This window comes from Hippocampus bargibanti, linkage group LG04, assembly GCF_051943395.1.
Source record: "Hippocampus bargibanti isolate YZ-2025 linkage group LG04, ASM5194339v1, whole genome shotgun sequence".
Classification (NCBI taxonomy): domain Eukaryota; kingdom Metazoa; phylum Chordata; class Actinopteri; order Syngnathiformes; family Syngnathidae; genus Hippocampus; species Hippocampus bargibanti.
The window spans coordinates 9,913,959-9,937,038 of record NC_142737.1 but is presented as its reverse complement, the minus strand read 5'-3'; the positions used below and the strand labels follow the sequence as shown (position 1 = coordinate 9,937,038).

Below are 23,080 nucleotides of genomic sequence, written 5' to 3'. Positions count from 1 at the left end.
TCACGACTTTAACAACTGCATCAGCGGTGCAGTACGTTGTTAATGATGAAATCAGAAAAAAAATAAGAAATGTATTTTCCAATTAAAGTACTGCAGACTTCTCTTTTCGTTGGCGTTTAGCATACAGGTGGTGTTTGATTCACATTCACATTCTGTGGGTAAACTTTAGATAAGTGAAAGGTTGAATGTTGAAGACTCCGAGGAGTATGGGCGGGGAGTGTCGGGATCATGTACGTCGATGACCGCCTCGCTGAAATTCTAATCTCGTGGACACAGAAGGTGTGACGTCATTGCTGTCAGATGAGTTTGAAAATAAAGAAGCAGCTGTAGTTTTTGGACAGCTGGTAGTTCACGGTGAATAACACAATTGCACAAAGACTTGTTTCATTCCCTTGTCCGAAAGTTGTCTCTTTTGCTTCTCTAGCAGGACAAATTCGATTCCCGGGCAGCTGCAAATACACCTGCCACGTAGCGCAAGCTAGCTAGCAACAACTTCCGACAATTATCATTGACTGAAGATTATCATGACTGGATAATCTTCCCATAGAAGTCAAAGAGAGAAAAAAACATGACAATGACAATGATATTAAAATAGGTCAGATGAATCAAACTGACTGTTGTAAAAAAAAAACAAGCAAACAGACATTTATAAAAAATATGTGACAACCTGTTAGTCATAACGGATACGGCGGACTGTTTTGAAGGCCAGTCAAGAAGGAACAACTTGGTCATTGACGGAATTCACAAAACCTGGACTTGTTCAAAAAAAGTGCAATGAACTTTCTGGGAAAAGGGAAGAAATGACTCCTGTAATTGTAAATCCACATCTTTAAAAAATGGACTACAAAAACATCCCTTTCTCTTATAAAGTAGTTGATGGTCAGCGTCCGACTGTGATGAAATCAATGATACAGAAATTGTCACGATTTGCAAGGTAGTTGTGGTGTTGGACCACAAAATGCAGGCAGGAGGGAGAAGCAGGGTGTATTTCACAAATTTTATTAAAGACAGCAGGAACAAAATCTCAAACAACAGTCATAGTCATCAACAAAAAGGTCCAAAGTAGCAAACAAAACCATGAGTAAAGCTTAACAATACTAAACAAACCTGACATGAGGAAACAATGATCCAACACTGAATGGTCCTGCCGGGAGGGAGTCCTTTTAACTGCCACTGATTAAAACGACCAACACTTGTGCTGCTGCACGTGGGCCCTACACTGCTACCTGTTGGTTGCAAACCGTAACGTGACAGAAATTGTCGCTTATCTTTGATCAGTACATATTCCATCAATGAAATGGACATGCAGCAATATATATTTCACCACTGTCCTTGATGAGAGAGGGTGGTGCTGTTTTCCAGGAAGCCGAGCTTCACTTGCAGTCTTAGATAAATCACCCATGCTGTGGATGTAACGTACACTCTTACACATTGTGTAACATCTGCCGTGAAATCTTTCACCGTGATTCAGCGTTCGAGTCCACACCTTAGTAGAGACGTGTGCCAACCTGTCATTTGAGATCGTACCTTTTGAGATAGTTTTATGAATTAAAAGCCACTATGCGGCCCCTGTTACACAATGTGCCAACTATTTTTTTCGGTTGCCTGTTTTGCTGCCATGTGTCTCTTGCCTTTCCTCTCAACTGCCGCTCCATCACACAAGCATGAAAGTGATTTTATCTGGCGGAAGAGGATTAGTATTGTTTGCACATGCCTCACCAGAGCCCTACAGACCCATAGGCTGCCGGGATACTCAAGTCCAAACAATTCGACCGCGCCGTGCTCTTGTGCCACATGCGCTGTCCTCACTGCGCGGAAAATAACTTTCTTTGTTATCTACTAGTCCTGATAAATTATGGAGAAAAAAAGCCCAACCCAGTAATCTCGTCATTATTTTGATTGAGATCGAAACCACAAATATTAACTCATTCACTGCCAGACATGTGCAAAAATGTGTCTACTCCAATGCCTGGGTTTTTGTCATTCATATTCAAAAAAATCAGAAAAAAACAAGTTAATTCCTAAATTATATGGGTCTGGAGTTATCTGAGCTTGAAATGAGGGTGGCTGTCCAAAATACAATGCAATACATACATATTGGTTTATATAGTGCTTTAACAACAGCTGAAGCTGGAACAAAGCGCTAACATGGAAAAAAGTGAAATGCTGCTCCTTGTGGCAAGGAAAAACATTGCCAGACGCCATGGCCAGTGCTTCATTGGCAAGCAAACAAAAAAAAACAAAACCTGAAGAAATTCAGGAATGACTTCAAAATTGAACATATATTCATAAACTAAAATCTAAAAGTTCATCATAGACTCGTGCCCATTCATTGCTGTACTTTGAAGATTTGAGACTTGAATTTCAAGCCGCTTATATTTCCGTCATGCCTTATATCATGGGTGTCACTTATTTTTTTTCTGGCCAATTTGATGGTTATGTCTTTCCTCGAAGGGCCATTAGGACAGTGAAAGTAAATGAATGTTTACAATATTCCTTGTACACAACAAAATGATGGATTACCAGTTTTGAAATTAGTCAAATCAACTATAATAGTTGGTTAAATTAAAACTCTCAACATTCTTAATTACATGTGACATTTTGGTACCGATTTTAGCACGCATCATGGAAGTTGATACCTATGATTTGCTTCCAATGGCCACATAAATGGTGTGGGCGCGTTATATCTGGCCCGAAGCCTTGAGTTTGACCCCTGTGCCTTTCATCTTTTCAAATACAAATGCTCAAATGTTCATTATCCTTCTCTCTTTATCACATTTATTTTATCGTATGTTATTTTCACATCTCTCAGGACTGACTGGGCTAGCTTGGGAACTCGAAGGCTTGTGCGGATTGGTGCCCTTGGATTTTTGTGCCCTTGAATTTAGAGGAAAGGAAAATTCCGTGTGTCTCAACTTTAAATATGACTCAAACAGACAATGAAAAGAGAAATTGATCAAATGAAAATAGCTTTAAAAACCGGCTGTTTATACACTTTTTGACCTCAGTGATATTGTGCCATGCATGAATTATCTCCAGAATAAGAAGCGAAGTTGCAATTGAACTGGTAAATTTCATAGAACTTTTTTTTGCCCTTTTGAAAGCATTTATGGGCGTGTTTTCACAGTGTTTGTGGGTTATTTGAAAGAATGTCATGACCTGAGGTCTTTTGGAGTTCAGGGGTCACTCCTAAAGACTTTCTATGACTCTGTGGTGGCATCAGCCATCCACTATGGCATTGTCTGCTGGTCAGGCAGCATCACCACCCGGGACAGAAAAAGACTGGAGCGCTTTGTCAAGCGGGCCAGTTCTGTCGTGGGCTGCTCGCTGGACTCTCTAGAGGAGGTGGGCAACAGACGGACGCTAGCTAAACTAAAAGCTATGACGGACAGCCCCTCCCACCCCCTCCTGCCCATCCTGACAGCTCTGGGTAGCTCCTTTAGCCAGAGACTATTACACCCGCGCTGCAAGAAGGAGAGGTACCGCCGCTCGTTCCTACCGACTGCTGTCAGGCTTCACAACTCCCAATGATCACATGTGAAAAAAAAAAACAAAAAAAAAAAAAACTGGACACTTGTAAATATGGGTTGTTGCAATATATCTAAATGCATTTCTTGATTCTGCACTATGTACAGTCTTGTTTATAGAACGGTTTTTGCACATCTACATTTGCACAGTATACAGTTGACATTTTTATTTTGTTATGCTTAGAATATCTTGTTTTCTATCCTTCCACCCCAACCCCATCCCTCTTCAATTGCTGCTGTGGACTGCAAATTTCCCCATTGCGGGACGAATAAAGGTATTCTGATTCTGATTCTGATTCTGAAATCTGTGCTAATTTTCCCTTAGCATTTGAGTGGGATTTCCTATTGACTTTAGAATTAGCGCTAGAGATGTTTGTAAAATGAAGTCTGCTTTGTATTTAGATATGTAATATGCGTAATTATGTCTGTGTGTTTGAGTTTCCCCATAAACTCCAACTAGGGTGTCATATTAGCTATCTATTAGCTATCTGGCTAGCTAACTATCTAGGGAGCTATCTATTATCTATCGATTAGCTAGCTAGCTTTCTATCTATTTTGAGTTATTCCGGGTTGAGTGAACGCTGGAGCGTGTGTCTGCCACTGCTCACCCAAAGAAAAACTTATCCTGTGACTGTAAAGTGTCCTTGAGAGTTTTGATAGGTGCTTATAAATGAAATTTATTAGTATTAGTATTAGTGTTATTATTATTGTTATTATTATTATTATTATTATTATTATTATTATTATTATTAAAGAACTTAAGGCCCAATCAAGGATGGCAGAGTCCCATTTGCTGTGCGCAGCCACTATTTCTACACAATCAACTATGTACATGTACGTTACTTTCATGTCAGAAACTTGTAATCGCAACATTCCACCTCAATCGTTTTTGTTTGATGACATTTTGAAAAGCAACACAATCCAAAATCGACACCATGATTAACATGTTGTTGAATCTAACATCCTTATTACCGTTGCGCAATATTGACACCGACTTTACAAATTCAGACATATTCTTTTTTATACCCAACTGGATTGACTCAATTTATACGTGGAACATGGAAAAAGTCCAAATTGACAAATACAAATTGAGCGCTCTTTTAACAACAGACATCTCAGAGCCAGATGGTCACACACAAGGCTGAATAACCCGTTTCAAACATCTGACATGACTCACAAGGCTTCACATCCTTCTGCATTTACAGTGGCTTAGAGCCACAACATGACGACTGTAGCGATACCTCGGTTTACGAACCCCTTGGCTTACGAACTTTTCGGTTTACGAACGTTAAAATTATGAAAATTTTACCTTGGCATACAAACTATTTTTCGGGATGCACACGGAACTGCCGCAATGAGTGATGTGTCGTTCGCGAACGAGCCCATTCTCCTCACAAGAAAATGGCAGGCGGCTTGTTTTGGTCCTCTATTCCCCGCCCCAGTCGTCGGTTAAAGCCACGTGATTGGTCAAGAATGCAGCAGTGCAGCAGTGAGGGAGCGGGAGGGTTACAGACGGAGAGAGTGAAGCCATTCTCCAAAAAAGAAAATGTCCGCCAACATTTTTTTTCTCCTCTATTCCCCGCCCCCAGTCTTCGGTTAAAGCCATGTAATTGGTAAAGATCGCAGCAGTGAGGGGAGGTGGTTTAAACATTAAAGAGACAGGCAAACGACAGAGAAGATAGAAAACTGTGAAAATTGGACTCGTTTCAACTTTGATAGTTCAAAGGCAAAGTGTAGACTGCAAGGTTAACATTCCCATCAATAAGGCACCACAAATAACCTGCACAAGCCATCTGTACATTTTATATATATATATATATATATTGTTTAGCTGGGTTGCGTCTGTGTAAACTCTTAGTCGTACAGGAGTGGTCCATCGATGAAAAGGTTTCTTCAGCCGTCATCTGTACTTCTTTGAAAGATGTACAGATGACGGCCTTTTCATCGTTTAGCTGGGTTGATAGCAAGACGCTATCAACTCAGCTAAACAGAACACAATTGATGTGGAACAATGTAAAATTATCGCAGAGAAAGCACCTACAAAGGGATTATTCCTCAAGATGGTGAAAGAAGAAGGCCACGTTCCTGTTTAACGCTGAACAAACGGCCACTCAATTCCATCAAGCCATCGACCATCACAAAGGTAAATAAAACGACTTTATTATACTGTACAGTTTATTTCTTTAATTATAATACCATAGCACATTTATTCTACATAAAATATTGTATATTTTGTGTAGTTTTAAGGCTTAGCAAATTAAAATTATGTTTTATTATTCGGATTATTATTTGTTTTATTATACGGATTATTCTCATTTTAATGGTTTCCTATGGGAAATAAATTTTTGGGATACACACTTCTCCTTACACACTCTGTCTGGGAACCAATTAAGTATCATAAGCCAAGGTATCACAGTATTTGGCCATCCAAAGTTCACAGACACAAACCTGACTGGTCCAGTATACATTTCAGAATCAGAATCAGAATCATCTTTATTGCCAAGTATGTAGAACACACAAGGAATTTGTTTCCGGTAGAACACGCTGCACTAGTATCGTCGTCAAAAAAACTGCTAAGTGGCACTATACAGTTCCATTTTGGCTACTGTTGAAAGAGTTCAAATTTTCAAATTTAATCAGAATCAGAATCAGCATCATCTTTATTGCCAAGTATGTAGGACACACAAGGAATTTGTTTCCGGTAGAACACGCTGCACTAGTATCGTTGTCAAAAAAACTGCTAAGTGGCACTATACAGTTCCATTTTGGCTACTGTTGAAAGAGTTCAAAGAGTTAATGGCTTGGGGGAAGAAGCTGTTTAAATGTCTGCTGGATTTGGTGCGCATGGATCGGTAGCGCCTCCCTGAGGGGAGTAGCTGGAAAAGGTGGTGGGCAGGGTGCGGAGGGTCCAGTAGGATTTTCCGCGCCCTAGTTTGGATTCTTGCAGTGTGCAAGTCCTCGAGAGTGGGTAGGGCGGTGCCAATGATTTTTTCAGCCGTCCTAACTGTCCGTTGAAGTCGGATTTTGTCCATTTTTGTGGCGGCCCCGAACCAAACGGTGATGGAAGAACACAGGATGGATTCGATGACAGCCGTGTAGAAATGTTGCAGCACCTCCTGTGGCAGGCCATGCTTCTTTAGCAGCCTCAGGAAGTACATTCTCTGTTGGGCCTTTTTCAGGATAGAGTTGGTGTTGACCTCCCACTTCATGTCCTGGGAGACTGTGATTCCCAGGAACTTGAAGGTCTCAACGGTTGACACCAGGCAGTTGGATAGTGTGAGGGGTAGCTGTGGTGATGGATGTTTCCTGAAGTCCACCATCATCTCAACTGTCTTGAGTGTGTTCAGCTCCAGGTTGTGACGGCTGCACCAGAGCTCCAGCTGCTCCACTTGTTGTCGGTACGCAGACTCGTCGCCGTCTTTGATGAGACCGATGACCGTGGTGTCGTCTGCGAACTTTATGAATTTGACAGCTGGGTGCGTTGAGGTGCAGTCGTTCGTGTACAGAGAGAAGAGCAATGGAGAGAGGACGCATCCCTGCGGGGCTCCAGTGCTCGTGGTTCGTGTTGTGGATGATATATTTCCCAGTCTGACCTGTTGTGTCCGTCCTGTCAGGAAGCTGAGGGTCCACTGGCAGATCGTGGGGGACACACCAAGCTGGAGAAGTTTGGGGATGAGGAGTTCTGGGATGATGGTATTGAACGCAGAGCTGTAGTCCACAAACAGGATCCTTGCGTAGGTTCCTGTGTTGTCAAGGTGGTCGAGGATGTGGTGCAGTCCGATGTTGACTGCATCCTCCACAGACCTGTTTGCCCGGTAGGCAAACTGAAGAGGATCTAGCAGAGGTCCGGTGATGTTCTTTAGGTGGTTCAGCACGAGGCGTTCAAAGGACTTCATGACCACAGACGTCAGAGCGACAGGTCTATAGTCGTTCAATCCCGAGGGTGCTGGTTTCTTTGGAACTGGGACGATAGTAGACTGTTTGAAGCAGGATGGGACTTCACACTGCTCCAGGGATCTGTTGAAGATTTGTGTGAAGACCGGAGCCAGCTGGTCAGCGCAGACTCTCAGGCAGGAGGGGGACACTCTGTCAGGTCCTGCAGCTTTCTTGATCTTTTGCTGCTTGAAGAGCCGTCTAACGTCCAGTTCGTGGATCTGTAGGGCAGAGGGCGGAGATACGGTAGTTTCTGGTAATGGTGGGCAGACCGGGGAAATGGTGGTGTCCTTTTCAAATCGGCAAAAGTAGGTATTTAACTCATCAGCCATACCATTGTTGTACACTGCTTGGGGGGAAGGTAAACGATAATTTGTTATTGCTTACAGGCCATTCCACACCGATGCAGAGTCGTTAGCGGAGAACTGTTTGTTAAGCCTCTCCGCATAACTTTTCTTTGCGATGTTAATTTCCTTCGTCAGCCTGTTTCGGGCGAGTTTGTAAACTGCTTGATCGCCGCTTTTAAATGCGGATTCTTTCTCTTTCCTAAGCTGCCTGAGTTTGGGAGTGAACCATGGCTTGTTGTTGTTGAATGAGCGGAAGGACTTTGTTGGTACACACATGTCCTCACAGAAACTGATGTATGATGTTACAGTGTCTGTGTATTCATCCAATGTGCCCGTTGAAGTTTCAAAGACGCTCCAATCAGTGCAGTCTAAGCATTCTTGTAGCGATAACTTTGCTTCATCTGTCCATGTTTTAACTGTCTTGACTACCGGTTTTACACATTTGAGTTTCTGTTTGTATGTGGGAATTAAGTGGATTAAATAGTGGTCAGAAAGACCCAATGCTGCATGCGCAACAGACCGGTATGCGCCTTTGAGTGCTGTGTAACAATGATCTAGAATGTTTTCTCCTCTGGTGAAACAGTCAATATGCTGCTTATATTTGGGAAGTTCACGGTTGAAACGTGTTTGATTAAAATCGCCCAAAATGATCAGGGGTGATTCTGGATATTTTAGTTCGAGATGGTTTACATGGTCCGCTAGCGTTTGTATACACGCGTTAGCATTAGCTTGTGGCGCGATGTACACGGCAACGAGAATAAAGGAAGCGAACTCACGTGGCGAGTAGAATGGCTTGCAGTTGAGAGACAGCGATTCCAAACCAGGGCTGCAGTGTGCGTCGAGCATCGTGACATCGGCGCACCATTCTTCGTTGATGTAGAAGCATAGTCCACCGCCTTTGGATTTCCCCGATTGCTCCGTATCACGGTCGGCCCGAAGGAGACGGAATCCGGGTAGGTGTAGTGCGGAATCCGGGTGGCGGTCACTGAGCCAAGTCTCAGTGAAGCACAGCGCAGCAGAGCGGGCAAACGTTTTATTGGTCTTTGTGAGAAGCAGAAGTTCGTCCATCTTGTTTGGTAGTGAGCGTAGATTAGCGAGGTGGATCGATGGGAGCGGCGTTCGAAATCCACGCTGCCGAAGCTTGACGAGAACGCCGGCTCGCTTCCCCTTCTGACGCCGTCGTCTCAAAGCTCCGTACAGAGCTGCTACGACGCTCGCGAGCAGCCCCGAAAAACCTTGTAGATTTTGGTGTGTCGGTGAAAATAGTCCAAGAGTGGATTCCCCAATGCTCAGTAACTCTTCCCTCGTGTAACTGAGTCGCGTAGGATCGCAAAAACACAAATGAAAATGACAAAACCAGGAACAATACTAGGGAGCGTGTCACCGAGGCTGCCATCCGCGGCGCCATCTTGGATAAACGCAATGAATTGAACACACTCTTCAATATATTTTTTTACTGTATGGTCTTTTGTGTAGGAGGGTCTTCAAATGAATCAATTGTCATTGATCTTTTACTTGGTTGCACATACTATTTCATTGCACGTCGAATTACATTTGTTCCGTACGGAATGTCTTAAACAAGACAAAAGCCCAGAATATGTTAAATATTCTAGATTAGTTTTTGTATCAGTCCTCAAATCTTTTTTTTTTCCTTCACCTTGATGCGGAATCTTTCAGGTTTACGACTTTTAATATGCATATGCATTCACTCATCGTTTTGGCTTTGCCTGATACTTCTGAGCTATGTTGCATGGATAAAACACATAAACTAATTCAGGGGTCGCACGATGACGAACAATATTCAGTCACTACTTATTTTTGCTTTGAATAATCAAGTGTGTCCAATTAACTTTTGTTTCACCTCCCTGCTCCTTCCTGTCTTTGACCCATCCCTTCTCCTTCTGCCTCAACTCCTACTTCTTCTTCCACCTTACTGCTTAAACCCTTTCTCTTGTTTCCTGCTCTCAGACTCTGTCTGTCTCTCTCTCGCTCTCTCTCTCTCTCTCTCTCTCTCTCTCTCTCTCTCTCTCTCTCTCTCTCTCTCTCTCTCTCTCTCTCTCTCTAACACTCACTCGCTCTCTTTGTTTCTATCTCCCTCTCTTACTTCCCACACAGATGCTCCCAGCCATGCAGATTGACAAGAGTGATGGGATGTGTCAACTAGGTATTTCACCTATCCCAATATTTTCAAACAGCAAGCCAGAAGATCGATTTTAATGTGGGAAAATCCTAAAATTTATTATGGGGCGAGGCTGCGGTTAGTGTTTATGGGCGGAAAAACATTTTAATTTAGTAATCATGATTTAGCACTGGATTAAACAGTGATGTGGCAAATTTACAGTATTTTCCAGTGTGTTAGGTGCCCCGTAGTATAAGGTGCCTCCCCAATGAATGGTGTATTTTCAAACTTATTCCACATATAAGGCACACCGGACTATAAGGTGCACCTTCAAAGAATGAAAAATGTTTTCCAAATATAATATATAAATGTATAAAGGTTTTCCAAATACAAAACACTACACATTATAAGGCGCTACAGTAAATGCTGTGGTTAATACAGAGTGACCACCCCCCCCCCCCCTCAAAAAATAAATAAATACGGGCCTCAACTCTAATTAGGCCCCGTTTCTTATTATTTTGTCAGTCTGTATGAACGTCATAGACAGCTTTGTGCTGCGCCTCAAGAAATGCACGGAGCTAAATGGAGGCATCTAGAACATATGCCGTAGAACGGACAAAAAAGGCCAAAGACGCTCGTGTTTTGGTGTGATGTTTTGAATATATACATCTTCCATCACCGTTTGGTTCGGGGCCGCCACAAAAATGGACAAAATCCGACTTCAACGGACAGTTAGGACGGCTGAAAAAATCATTGGCACCGCCCTACCCACTCTCGAGGACTTGCACACTGCAAGAATCCAAACTAGGGCGCGGAAAATCCTACTGGACCCTCCGCACCCTGCCCACCACCTTTTCCAGCTACTCCCCTCAGGCAGGCGCTACCGATCCATGCGCACCAAATCCAGCAGACATTTAAACAGCTTCTTCCCCCAAGCCATTAACTCTTTGAACTCTTTCAACAGTAGCCAAAATGGAACTGTATAGTGCCACTTAGCAGTTTTTTTGACAACGATACTAGTGCAGCGTGTTCTACCGGAAACAAATTCCTTGTGTGTTCTACATACTTGGCAATAAAGATGATTCTGATTCTGATAAACTAGTTATGACCAAAATTTAATCATAATACATTTCATTCAGACAAAATACTTAGAAATGCGGCCTAATTAGAGTTGGGGCCCGTTTTTTTGGGTGTCCCTGTATTACTTCACATACATGGTGCACCTGCGTATAAGGCGCATCGTCATCTTTTGAAGAAAATCAATCCTTTTGAGTGTGATTTATATGCCGGAAAAATACGATATTTACGGATTTTTCATGGGTAAATGACCCTGTGTTTAACGCCTTGGTTTTTCTACTTTTGTAAAAATGCTGAGTTCCCTTTCTAAGAGACGTTAGTCTCGCATCTGAGAGCGGCAGCAACACCCTATGCCTGATCTGAAACCGACCTTAATTTTGTAATGTCTAAAAAATAATAATAATAGTAGTAAAAAAAAATCACAGGTCAAGTGCTGATCATCTCCGTTGTGTATCGTGCGTTTCTGAGAGGTGAGCATTGTGAAATGGTGCTGTAACTTTGAAAAGTGCATAATGCCATTCGGGGAACCCATTTTTCTATCGGTGTCTCCTTGTTCCTTGCACCTACATACCTGTTTTGAGGCAAATCCACTCGGGGGCCGTCAAAATTCTTGGTGACCTGCAAAAATGATGACAACTGAAACTGTATCTGAACACAAATATCCATCTGAAGTTGAAATCTAGAAATACCAATCTATTACAGTGTTGAAATCGGCAGCCTTTATAATTTTCATGTACAAAATGGCCGTGACCCTTTTGAGGAAAACGAATTGTAAAATGGATGATTATGTTGTTTTGTTTTTCTCAAGTTGTTGCATCTCGTAATAGTGCATTTAACGCGATGAGAATTTCCCTGCGTCAAACTATTGACTGCCAATGTGTTTTAAAATCGGTTTTGTCTTAATAGGAAAATTGTTTTCCAGATCAAAGCCTCATCGTTAAGTGTGGTGTATGTTTTTAGAAATCACTTAATTCATGACACAATTAAAAGTGAAAACGTGTTCCGCTGTTATGCAAGGGTAACTTTTTAGTAACATTCATGGTCCCACACCGTATCCACTGATCATGGAATCCAATGACAGTTTTAGGGCTCAGAATGGAAGGCTTTTCACCAGCCTTGCCCAAAGGACCGTGTACTGTACAGATTGACAGAGCTCAAGGCCTCATGTTACCCAAACAACGGTTGCTGTGACATCTGAACCATTACAAACAGAGCATCCACTCTCGTTTGCCTTCTTCATCTCTCCTAACGTAGTTGCTGTCATCCCAAACATTTTCAACACTCTGCATCCATTCTGTTCCTTTCTCTCTCAGTGCCTTGCAGCAAAATCCTTCCAACATATTTTCTGTCATACCTGTAGTACTCATGCATAATTTAGAATCCAAACAGATGTTTTGGATTGGGTGGTGTTCTATGGTCATCTCTATTTATAATTCGTCAATAGAGAATGAAAAAAAAAAAAAAAACAGAGCTCGAATAAATTTACTTCTCAGGTTATCACATGTGAACCATAATTCATTTCATCCTGAATTACATCTCTCCGCCCAACTCTCTTCTGTTTTCCAAGCAGATAAATCGTCGCTGGATGATGTAATCATTCCAAAGGACTCATCTGCAGCGCTGACACCGGAGCGAGACAAAGGTGACGAAGCGGACGAGTGGGTCGACGACGTCAATACAAGCATGGGTGTGGGCAAGAACACCACCTCCAAGCCCGTGGACAGCCGAGGCGAGGGAGGCAAACACGAAGACGAGAATAAACCTGGAGCTGACTTCTATCCCATTCCGGTACATGCATGTGGTTTTATTGTGTTCTTAACTCATTTGCTGTGCCTCGACTGGGGTCACCACCTTATCGTGGTGAGGCACTTTGCGCGTCTCCGTGACCCCGAGAGCTATGTCGGCTGGAGTCTTGTACTCCTGGCAGGGTCACCCAAGCCGAACAGGTCGGAGGGTAGAGGCCAGACAAAGAGTGATCCCAAATCCGCACCCAGGGGTAGGCGTAGGCGGAGTCCAACAGATCGGACCACCGGCAGCCCCTTGCAACCGCACTCACCTGAAGGTCGTCTCGAGTCTTCACTCTTGCCACTGGAATACAGTGAGTGCGGCCAAGTATGTGGGGGAAGGAATTGCGCGCCCCGTCCCTCACACTAAATCCACTAGTAGCGCAGGTTTCAGCTTCCACCATATAAGTCCACTGGCGATAGGATAAAGTGACGGGGGCAGGTCATGGATGTGACTGGAAGCTTCTAGCTTGAATCCTACACAGGGGCGGTACAGGATTGATGGTCGTTGCGAAGATGGGATGGAGCAACATTATCCTTCGGCAGCATCCTGTGCGTCTGAGCAGCCCTATTCAGGGTTCGCACTGCTCACCCCTTATAGGGGAAGGGTCTAGAAAAGGTGACCTAAACATTGCTTGTTCCACCACACCTGGGTGGCCCACCGCAGCCACCAAGGCATCCCCCCTCTGCGGTCGAAAACGAAATATAATCAAACCCATGACTATGAACCTGGCTTCCTGGAATGTTCGCACCCTCCTCGATGCTCGAGACGGGATGGAGAGACCTCGAAGACGAACTGCCCTCATCGCACATGAGCTAAGGAGGTACAACATCGATATTGGCACACTCAGTGAGACTCGGTTCTCAGGCGAGGATTCACTCACAGAAGTTGGTGAAGGTTACACCTTCTTCTGGAAGGGTCTCCCAGAGAATGAGCGAAGACTCCATGGAGTTGGCTTTGCTGTGAAAAGCAGCTTACTCAGTAACATCCCCGAGTCCCCCCAAGGCATCAGTGAACGGCTTATGACCTGGCGTATTCCCCTGGTAAAAGGTCGCTTCGCAACTTTAATCAGCGCCTATGCTCCCACCTTGGATGCTGACGATAACACCAAAGATGCCTTCTACGAGTCCCTGAATGCTACCATATCCAAAATCCCTGCCTCTGATAAACTTGTTCTGATGGGTGACTTCAATGCCCGAGTAGGTACTGATGCCAGGCTCTGGAAACAAGTAATCGGAAGGCACGGGACGGGGAAAATAAACAGCAATGGCCTCCGACTCCTCACTCTGTGCTCTGAGCATCAGTTGATTGTAACTAACACCATCTTTCAGCTGAAAAAGAAATACATCACATCATGGATGCACCCCAGGTCCAAACATTGGCACTTACTGGACTACATCATCACAAGGCAACGAGACCAAAATGATGTCTGCATCACGCGGGCCATGCGTGGGGCTGAATGCTGGACTGATCATCGACTGATCAAGTCCAGGCTCAAGCTGAGAATTCGACCTCCTCATAAGAAACAGCAGCCCCAAAGGCGTCTTAACACCAGGGCCCTGGAGTCCCCAGAATGTGCAGCCAGCTACCGCCACAAGCTGGCAGAGGGACTTGCCAGCCTGGACAACGACACCAGTAACGGTGACCTTGATGTTGAAAGCAGGTGGAAAAAAATTGAGGACAACAATTCATCAAGCTGCCTCTGAGACCATCGGCTTCACTCAGAAACGTCATCAAGACTGGTTCGATAACAGCTCAGCTGCCCTACAGGAGCTTCTGGTAGCCAAGCGCAAAGCCCATACCACACTTCTCTCCAACCCTCATTCTCCACTTCTCCTCTCTCACTACAAGGCCATCCGTGGTGAAACACAGAAACAGCTGAGGATGATGGAGAACAAGTGGTGGCTCAGCAAGGCCCAAGAAATCCAGAGGCATGCAGACAACAACAACACACACGCCTTCTATGATGCTGTAAAATCCCTGCACGGCCCACGAAGACAACACATTGTCCCAGTTAAATCTGCAGACGGTTCTGTACTACTGAAGGACAAACAGCTAATACTTGAGCGCTGGGCAGAGCACTTTGACTCCCTGCTCAACCAAGTAAACCCTTCAGACACATCTGTCCTTGACTCCCTCCCAGAGTTTCCAACAGTTCCCTCCCTTGATGAACCTCCTCAGTTCACAGAGGTCCTCTCTGCAATCCGGAGCCTTAAAAACAACAAAAGCCCTGGCCCTGATAGACTTCCAGCTGAGGTCTTCAAGAGCGGCGGTTATCTCCTGACACGGAAGCTTTACCACCTCATCTGCAACATCTGGCAAAACGGGACACTTCCTCAGGAATGGAAAGACAGCAACATTGTCACCATTTACAAAAGGAAGGGGGACAAGTCAGTCTGTGGCAACAGCCGTGGCATCTCCCTACTTTCTGTTGCTGGCAAGATTCTTGCAAAAGTAATGCTGTTCCGTCTTACATCGCACATTACCGAAGACATCCTCCCAGAGACACAATGCGGCTTCAGGAAGGATCGAAGCACTCTGGACATGATCTTCGCTGCGCGCCAAGTTCAGGAGAAATGCAAGGAACAAAATAAGGACCTCTATATCACCTTCATTGACCTTACAAAGGCATTTGACACAGTTAACCGTGACATTCTCTGGACCATACTGCAGAAATTTGGCGTCCCCTCCAAATTTCTCGCCATCCTAAAACAGTTCCACAGCGGCATGCAAGCAACTGTACTTGTTGGTGGCCAGCAATCTTCCCCGTTCCCTGTGGAAGTCGGGGTGAAGCAGGGCTGTGTACTGGCCCCTGCTATATTCAACCTGTTCCTGATGGCAGCTACGCTCCTCTTCCATAAGTCCATCCAGGAAGGTGGCGGCGTACAAATCCAATTCCGCCTGGATGGTAACCTGTTTAACATCAGACGCCTACAGGCCAAGACCAAGACCCTGATCAGCGGCATCCACGAGCTACAGTATGCAGATGATTGTGCTCTGCTGGCCCACAGCCCAGCTGCCATGCAAAATGCCCTTGATACCATGTCCTCCGTCTACCGATCACTCGGTCTCGTGATCAATGTAACCAAAACGGAGGTCATGGCAAAAGAGAGTTCTCCAACCCCAGCGTTCACCCTCAGTGGCACACCCCTCAAGGTTGTCCAACAATTCAGCTTCCTCGGCAGCATTCTAACACCCTCCTGTCTAATTGATGATGACGTCCAGGCCCGCATCCATCAAGCCTCCAAAGCTTTTGGCAGATTGCGTACTCGTGTGTTCGAAAACAACCACTTAAGAACTCCAACAAAAGTCGCAGTCTACCAAGAAGTGTGTGTGTAATGTGGCAGGATTTGTGGCTCCAGAATCGGGCTTCATAGTCACCTACAGTGGCATCGCCGCCAGCGCCAATAACCACTGTCCAATACCCCACAAAGCAATGGAAGCGACGTCATCCTCGACTTCGATGGACTGCCAAGAGAACTCATTTGCTGCCATTCCCAAATTTATTCGGGAATTGAAAAGCATGATGTTGAGCCCCATGTTTTTTCTTGTGGGGGGCGGGGGGGGTGAACCAAGCTCCGATCAGACCTCTGGAAATGTTTTTCCCTCCCACGAGGGAGCAGCATTTGCCTTTTGTACAGTCACCCCCATTTCAAGATCAGGTAACTCCAGACCCATATAATTTAGGACTTAACTTTTTTTTTCTGATTAAAGAAGGAATGCTAAGGTTACAATGATGACAATGATGAAAACCCTGGCACTGGAGTGGACATATTTTTGCACATCGTCTGTCAGTGAACGAGTTAATTAGCAAAGCAAAGTAACAACATACTTCACTGACATCAGCAAAACGTTTGATAGCATCTAAAATACCCAAAACACGCAGTATGATATTTTTGGTCAAATGCAAAACACCAATAAAAATGGCTTAAAGTGTCCAAAATCTACAAAAAAATGAGCTGCGAATTGGGCATTTTCAGAAAGTCCCGCCCCCAGTTCGTGACGTCACGCCAAGACGTCTTGCATTGCTGGAGAATCCAAACAATGGCTTCAGATTCGGAGAATATGCTTTCTTGTTACACATCCAGTTATGAATATGATTCAAATAGTTCTGAAGAGGCAAGCATACATGTTTGCAATCAATTAAAGAATGTATTCCATACCATTTTGAGGCAACATTGGGGCAACAATGGATCACCAGAAAAGAGGCACAAAATGGCGACCTCCAGTGGCCACCTCCGCTTCCACAGGCTGATAAATTCCTTATATGGAGCTTGGACTCCCTCTTCTGGCAGCTTTTGGGTGCAACACGGTTCTCAGACCAAACATGTACAGCAAAATACATTGACGTGATGGAAGCACTCTACAATGCGTCTTTTTTACGGTCAGGGGGCAGTCCTTTCATGATGTCACGTACGGACTCGTCACCAACTCAAAAACAAGACTTCCTGAATATTCAGAGCGAGTCTTAAAACAAAATATAGCTATATGCGGTGGAATCTTATTAAGATACGCTCAGTAGAAGTCATTTGAAGCCATTTTACAAATTATGGACACAACTTGTCCGGATACGTCGGTTGTCCTTTCAGGCTGTGCATGAAAGGATTTGGCCGAGAACCAGAATGTTCAAGTGTATGGGGACTTGCATTTGATTCACTTGAGAAGTTAAGTGGCTCTAATTTGAAAGTTATTTAAATGCTTTAACGCAGAACGTTGGTGTCATCGAAGACAGTACACGTCAAAATAATTTTCCACTACTGGCACTGTTATCAAAGGAATCAAATTGGGACTTGGATTATTCTATTACAGGAATATCTACAATACAATACATCCTAATTTATATAGCGCGTTCACAGCAGCTGGAACAAAGCGCGTCACATCATAGTCAACATAAAGCAAAATAATAAACATAACAATAACATAAAACATGAACAGTTGTGCAATCTTGACAACCTTCCCCATATACTCATTGATGTTTAAATACAAAAAAAAAAAAATAATAATGTGACACAACACAAAGGACACAGACAGCCATTCAATTTACAACAGACGTAGCTCAATAAATTCAAATATATAGTATTTTCCGCACATTAAGGCGCACAGGATTATAAAGTGTACCTTCAATGAATTATGTATTTTAAAACTTTGTCCATATATTCACTATGATTATTTTATTTCTTGATGTAAAAATCAAAACTCGAAATTGCAGAATAGTACAGTTTGTGGTATTTTCTGCATTTTTATGATCTCAAAAATATTCCAGGATTTTATCACAATATCATATTAAATATAAACTGAGAGAGACTGGTCTTTACAAGCACGCAAAGTGGTCCGAAATAGTTGTTGGAAGGGTGCAGAATTCTCATTGAAAGTTAACATTGTTTGATTGCAGGGATTACTTGAAAATAGGCATCTTTCCATCATCGTATTAACATACCAATACCAAACATTCCATAAAGGGATCAGCCATGACTGATTGTGTGGACTTAGTGTAAAATTTTCAATTTCAGAGTGAGATTTTTACATTATTCTTGAGAAATGGAATAATCAGATTTTTACAAAAAACAGATTGAAAGCAGGAAATTGCTTCAAATCGACATTCCAGAAAATACATATCCAAATTATGATTCGTTTACATGCATGATTGGCAGATTGAACACTCCAAATTGTCCCAAGGTGTGAGTGTGACTGTTTTATCTCTTTTTGTGCACTGCGATTGGCTAGCAACCAATTCAAGGTGTCCCCCGCCTAGTGCCCGAAGACAGCTGGTATAGGCTCCAGCACCCCCCGCTACCCTAATGAGGAAGAAGCGGTACGGAAAATGGGTGGATGGATGTATTCGGTGACAGTGTGGTTCTCTAACATGTCCTAACACAGTGGGAAATGTCATTCTCCATTTCCATTCGAAACAAGAGAACCTTCACCCTTACACTAACCACAGTCTGTGTTTCGGTGTTCTTCCAACAAATATTTTCCAACCTTCAGCCTTTAGTCAGTGTTTTAATATTTCTTCCCGATAACAGAAAGGAGCCTTGAAACCTGCAGACTTGTTTTCACTTCAAGGCTTCTCTGCTTCTTGCTCACCCAAAACATAACCTCAAAGGGGAAGGAAATGAGACACATTTGGTTTTTCCTCCTTGGTTGTTTGCCTCCCTTTGTCTCACCGAAATGTCCAGCTGTTTTCTTACATATGGTCACCCTATGTTTTTGTTACTGTGCAACTGTATATATGTATAATACAGTATTGACACCATACGCTGTAGCTTCTGCAATGTGTACACGTGGAAACAATCCAAATACTTCCTTAGGAAATCTGCACTAAAACTGCCGCATAGCTGTTTCATCACATATCACTCCTTTGGCTGCCGTTTATGTGTAAATGCCACCAAGATAAGGCGATGAAAGGATTGATAAAATATAGGTTAAATAGCAAGAAGGATACACATACACACACACAAATCTGAATTGTGCATCATGTCCTGCAGTGTAAACATGGCCTCTCTCACTGTTGAAAACTATCTGTAAATGTCAAATTCTGCACCTGGCCCTTGTTTTCGCAGACTGCTTTGAAATCCAAGGCAAATTCCGCAATCATGGAATCTGCGGGTTCCTGTGGAAACTATCTAGTGCAAATGGCAAAGGCAATTGTTTAAAAAAAGTTTTATTTTACCCCATTGCTTGTGAATGAACTGTTGGGATAGGTCGATGTAAATATTCCAGCGTGTTATCAATCATTTTTGGGTGGTCATGGATGAGTTATTCCACCATGCAGGTGTTAAATTGAAAAAAAACTTCATGAAAATCATTACAGCTAAAATGAAATGACACGTGAGATTGCACTGTACGTCGTTTCTAAAAATAGATGTGGCAAACACATTCTGAACAAGCTGTGACATTTTTTTTCTGAGAGGAGTGCAAAACAGACGTGTGGCATGATAACACAAAAATGACTTCTGGTCAGCAAAACAAAATTAGAAATAATCAATACAACCTAGGTAATAGCATTCCTGCTTACATGTTTGAAAAGGAGGAAGTATAAACGTTTAACTTAGTTTATTGATTTATCATCTGTCCCATTAAGGTAATATTTGTACAATGGTAAAATGTTAAGAAAGCGTTGTGTGTTTATAGAACCTGTTTTAACCATTACAAATCATTGTTAGGTGGTGGTCAATGGTGTGGGCGGAGCCAGTGGGGACCAAGACACGGAGAACACTGAGCTCATGTCCATCTACACAAAAGATGTTCAAGGAGCAGAAAAGGTAACAGTGACTGAATGTGAATGTACCCTGTGACTCATTTTGTGACTTATCAAGATGGTCAGATGTTAGATGCAATGCAATCGCGATGCGCATGTCATAATCATCTGACTGTAAAATGAAAGGTTTGCACAAATACAAAGTGCTGTAATCGGACATCTGCCAAAGGTGAGCTTGGCTGTGATGTCACTTTGTGAAACTGGCCAATATGATGGAATATTCGTTGCCAAAATTAAATTGAATTCTGATCCGTTACCCTAAAAAGCATCGGCCAAATATTTCTCCCCGTTACTTGCTTTTATTTAGTTTTATAATTAATTCAGTCCAAGTTTATCAAAAATTGTAATGCAATGTTGGCTTACTATGTTTCAATTTGTTACCACGATGTTTAAAGTTATTATTTTTATTATTTTATTATTATGTATTTAATGTTTTTTATCTGCTACATTCCTGTCTGCAAGCACTGCAATACAACACATTTTAAGCTTGCAATAACATTTTTGAAAACACAATTATATGGTCTGTGATGGCTCTACACAGAATGCCAGTGGTCCGAGAACGTATCCCACATGAATTGGTTATCGCTGTATACTAACATCATTCTTTCAAGAGTGTGTTGGTACAAATAAGGCCTCGCCCTATAGACAAGTCATGGTCCTGCTAGGATATTAAAACAAACTTCATCTTAACTCATTCACTGTCAGACGTTGTGCAGTCATTTTCACTCAAATTGCAGGACCCAACGACTATTGACTTTTAGGACTACATAAACATTAAATACAGCGTAAAAACATCTTAGACCAGGCATGGGCAAACTACGGCCCGCGGGCCACATACGGCCCGTTAGGCTTTTCAATCCGGCCCGCCGAACTTGCCCAAATTATAGTACAAACAGTGTCTAAAACTCATGACAAAAAGCTAGCGAACAACAGGGCAGATAACTGAAAAGTTGCCTGCCCCATTTTTCCCAACTTGAAGCAAAATGAGACCAATCCCATTAAGAAACATTGTCGCAAAGTATAAAGTTTTTTTTTAAATCAAGAATGCACCAACTACAAATGCTACCTTGCTTACTTTACGGCAAATGGGCATGGCTGTAAATTTTGCTACAGTAGTCGATTGTCATTGTGGTGCACAATGCAACGTTTGCATTGATTCCTACGAGCCACTAAGCCCCTTTCATAAGTCTCACGTACACGTTACAGTCACGGTTTAATGTAAATTTACGTTTTGTAGCGTCACATATGTCGTTAGCTTCTTTTGAATCTTTCTTCTAGTTTGAGGTTCTGTGCATCTATTTTGGAAAATGACATGCAATTGCACGACTTTGTAACGCTTGCGAAAGTCCGGAAGAAAGAAGCAGGCTTCTGATTGGCTGCCGAGCCGAGTATGCAAATTTCAACTGCAGGTAGTCTATGTTTGTGTGCTCGGCGACGGTACACGTGTTTTGTTAGCGCGTGAAGGCGAGAGCGTCAGTGAGGAGTTTGTTGAGCGCGCGGTCAGGACAAACCATCTATGATTTGGCGGAATTTAACACAAGTAGGTATTATTGAGCTTGAATATTTCGTTGTGTAATAATATGTTTTGAATGTTGAAAGTGATTCCATTTTTCAATAAATGTTGATTTCTTTGCCCCTTCGATGGAAACTTAAAAACAGACGCAATCTTGATAAATCACAGTGCATATGTTATTTTAATCTATTTCCATTTCCTCCTCCAAGTATCTGCGAAATAGTTTGTAAATGCCATATCTTGCATATTCCTTGAGACAAATTTATTAACTGATCAGGGATATTTTTCACATTTGAAAGACAGTTAATAAATTGGGTTGTAGTGTTTTTACTGTGCTATGAGGTTTGTACATACTACATTTAAAGGACAACCGGCACCATTTTTTGTTTTTGTTTCCCACTGACATCAGAAAAACGTTTTATAGCATCTAAAATACCCAAATCAGGCAGGCTGATATTTTTAGTTAAATGAAAAACACCAATAAAAATGACTTCAAAATGAATCCGGAAATGGCCAGTTTCAGAAGGTTGCTCGAGAATCAAAACAATGGCTTCAGATTCGGAGAAGATGTTTTCTTGTTCTTGTTCTTCTGAAGAGGAAAGCATAAATGTTTGCAATTGATTCTAGGAGTCCTCCCATATCAATTCGAGCCGTCAATGACAGCAATGTAGCACCCAGAAAAAGCAGAAGATTGCGCCCAAGCTCCGTTGGAAATGGGCTGATTTGTCAGCTGGGAATTTTGTGTCAGCGAATATCAAATAGTTGTCTTGGTGCAACACACAACGATTCACCATGGCGTTATTTATGTGTTTTCTTTCTAATTTCGCCATCAACACGGATTAACACGAAGTTTTCAGACTAAACAAAGTACCCAAAATGCATTGTATGTCGCTTTCTCGGTCAGGGCGGTCCAAACGTGACGTCACATGGGGATCGTCATCAACTCGAAAACAAGACTTCATATATTCAGCGCAAGTCTTAAAACGTAAACTATAGCTATATGCTGTGGAATCTTTGTAAAATACGCTCAGTCGAAGTCATTTGAAGTGATTTTATAAATTATGGACATAACTTGTTCGGAGTATTTCCGGCCCAAACACTCCCTCCAAATGCTCCTGGCCCGGCCCCTCTGTCAAATTTTAGAACCCAATGCGGCCCGCGAGTCAAAAAGTTTGCCCACCCCTGTCTTAGACTCTCTTTTTTCATCAGTGGAAAAAATAGTTAATTCCTAAGTTATATGGGTCTGGAGTTATCTGAGCTTGAAATGGGGATGGCTATACAAAATACAATACATGCTGTATGTAGCGCTTTCACAAAAGTTAACTCGTGGAAGGGAAAAACATTGCCAGAGGTCTGACCAGCACTTTAACGGCACACCCCGCAAGAAAAACCAAAACCCGAACAAATTCAGGAATGGCACTCCATATCATGCTTTTCAATTCCCGAATATATTCGGGAATGGCAGAGAATGAGTTAAGAAGAATCGACTGTGTCTCACTATTGCGTATGTTTTTTTTTTTT

General features: G+C 42.8%; 1 protein-coding gene across 3 annotated transcripts in view; it reads left to right on the top strand.

Moving 5' to 3' along the window:
- The window catches only part of slc23a2 (solute carrier family 23 member 2), a 51,032-nt gene that overhangs the window by 11,577 nt on the left and 16,375 nt on the right, over window positions 1–23,080 (top strand). Inside the window, exons 2-4 of one of the 3 annotated variants that reach the window (XM_088993908.1) lie at window positions 9,923–9,971; window positions 12,571–12,791; window positions 19,952–20,050. In XM_088993908.1, the coding sequence (XP_088850034.1) occupies window positions 9,923–9,971; window positions 12,571–12,791; window positions 19,952–20,050 (369 nt within the window). The remainder of the gene's footprint in view (window positions 1–9,922; window positions 9,972–12,570; window positions 12,792–19,951; window positions 20,051–23,080) is intronic. The other 2 variants (XM_088993909.1, XM_088993910.1) reach the window with 2 other exon arrangements.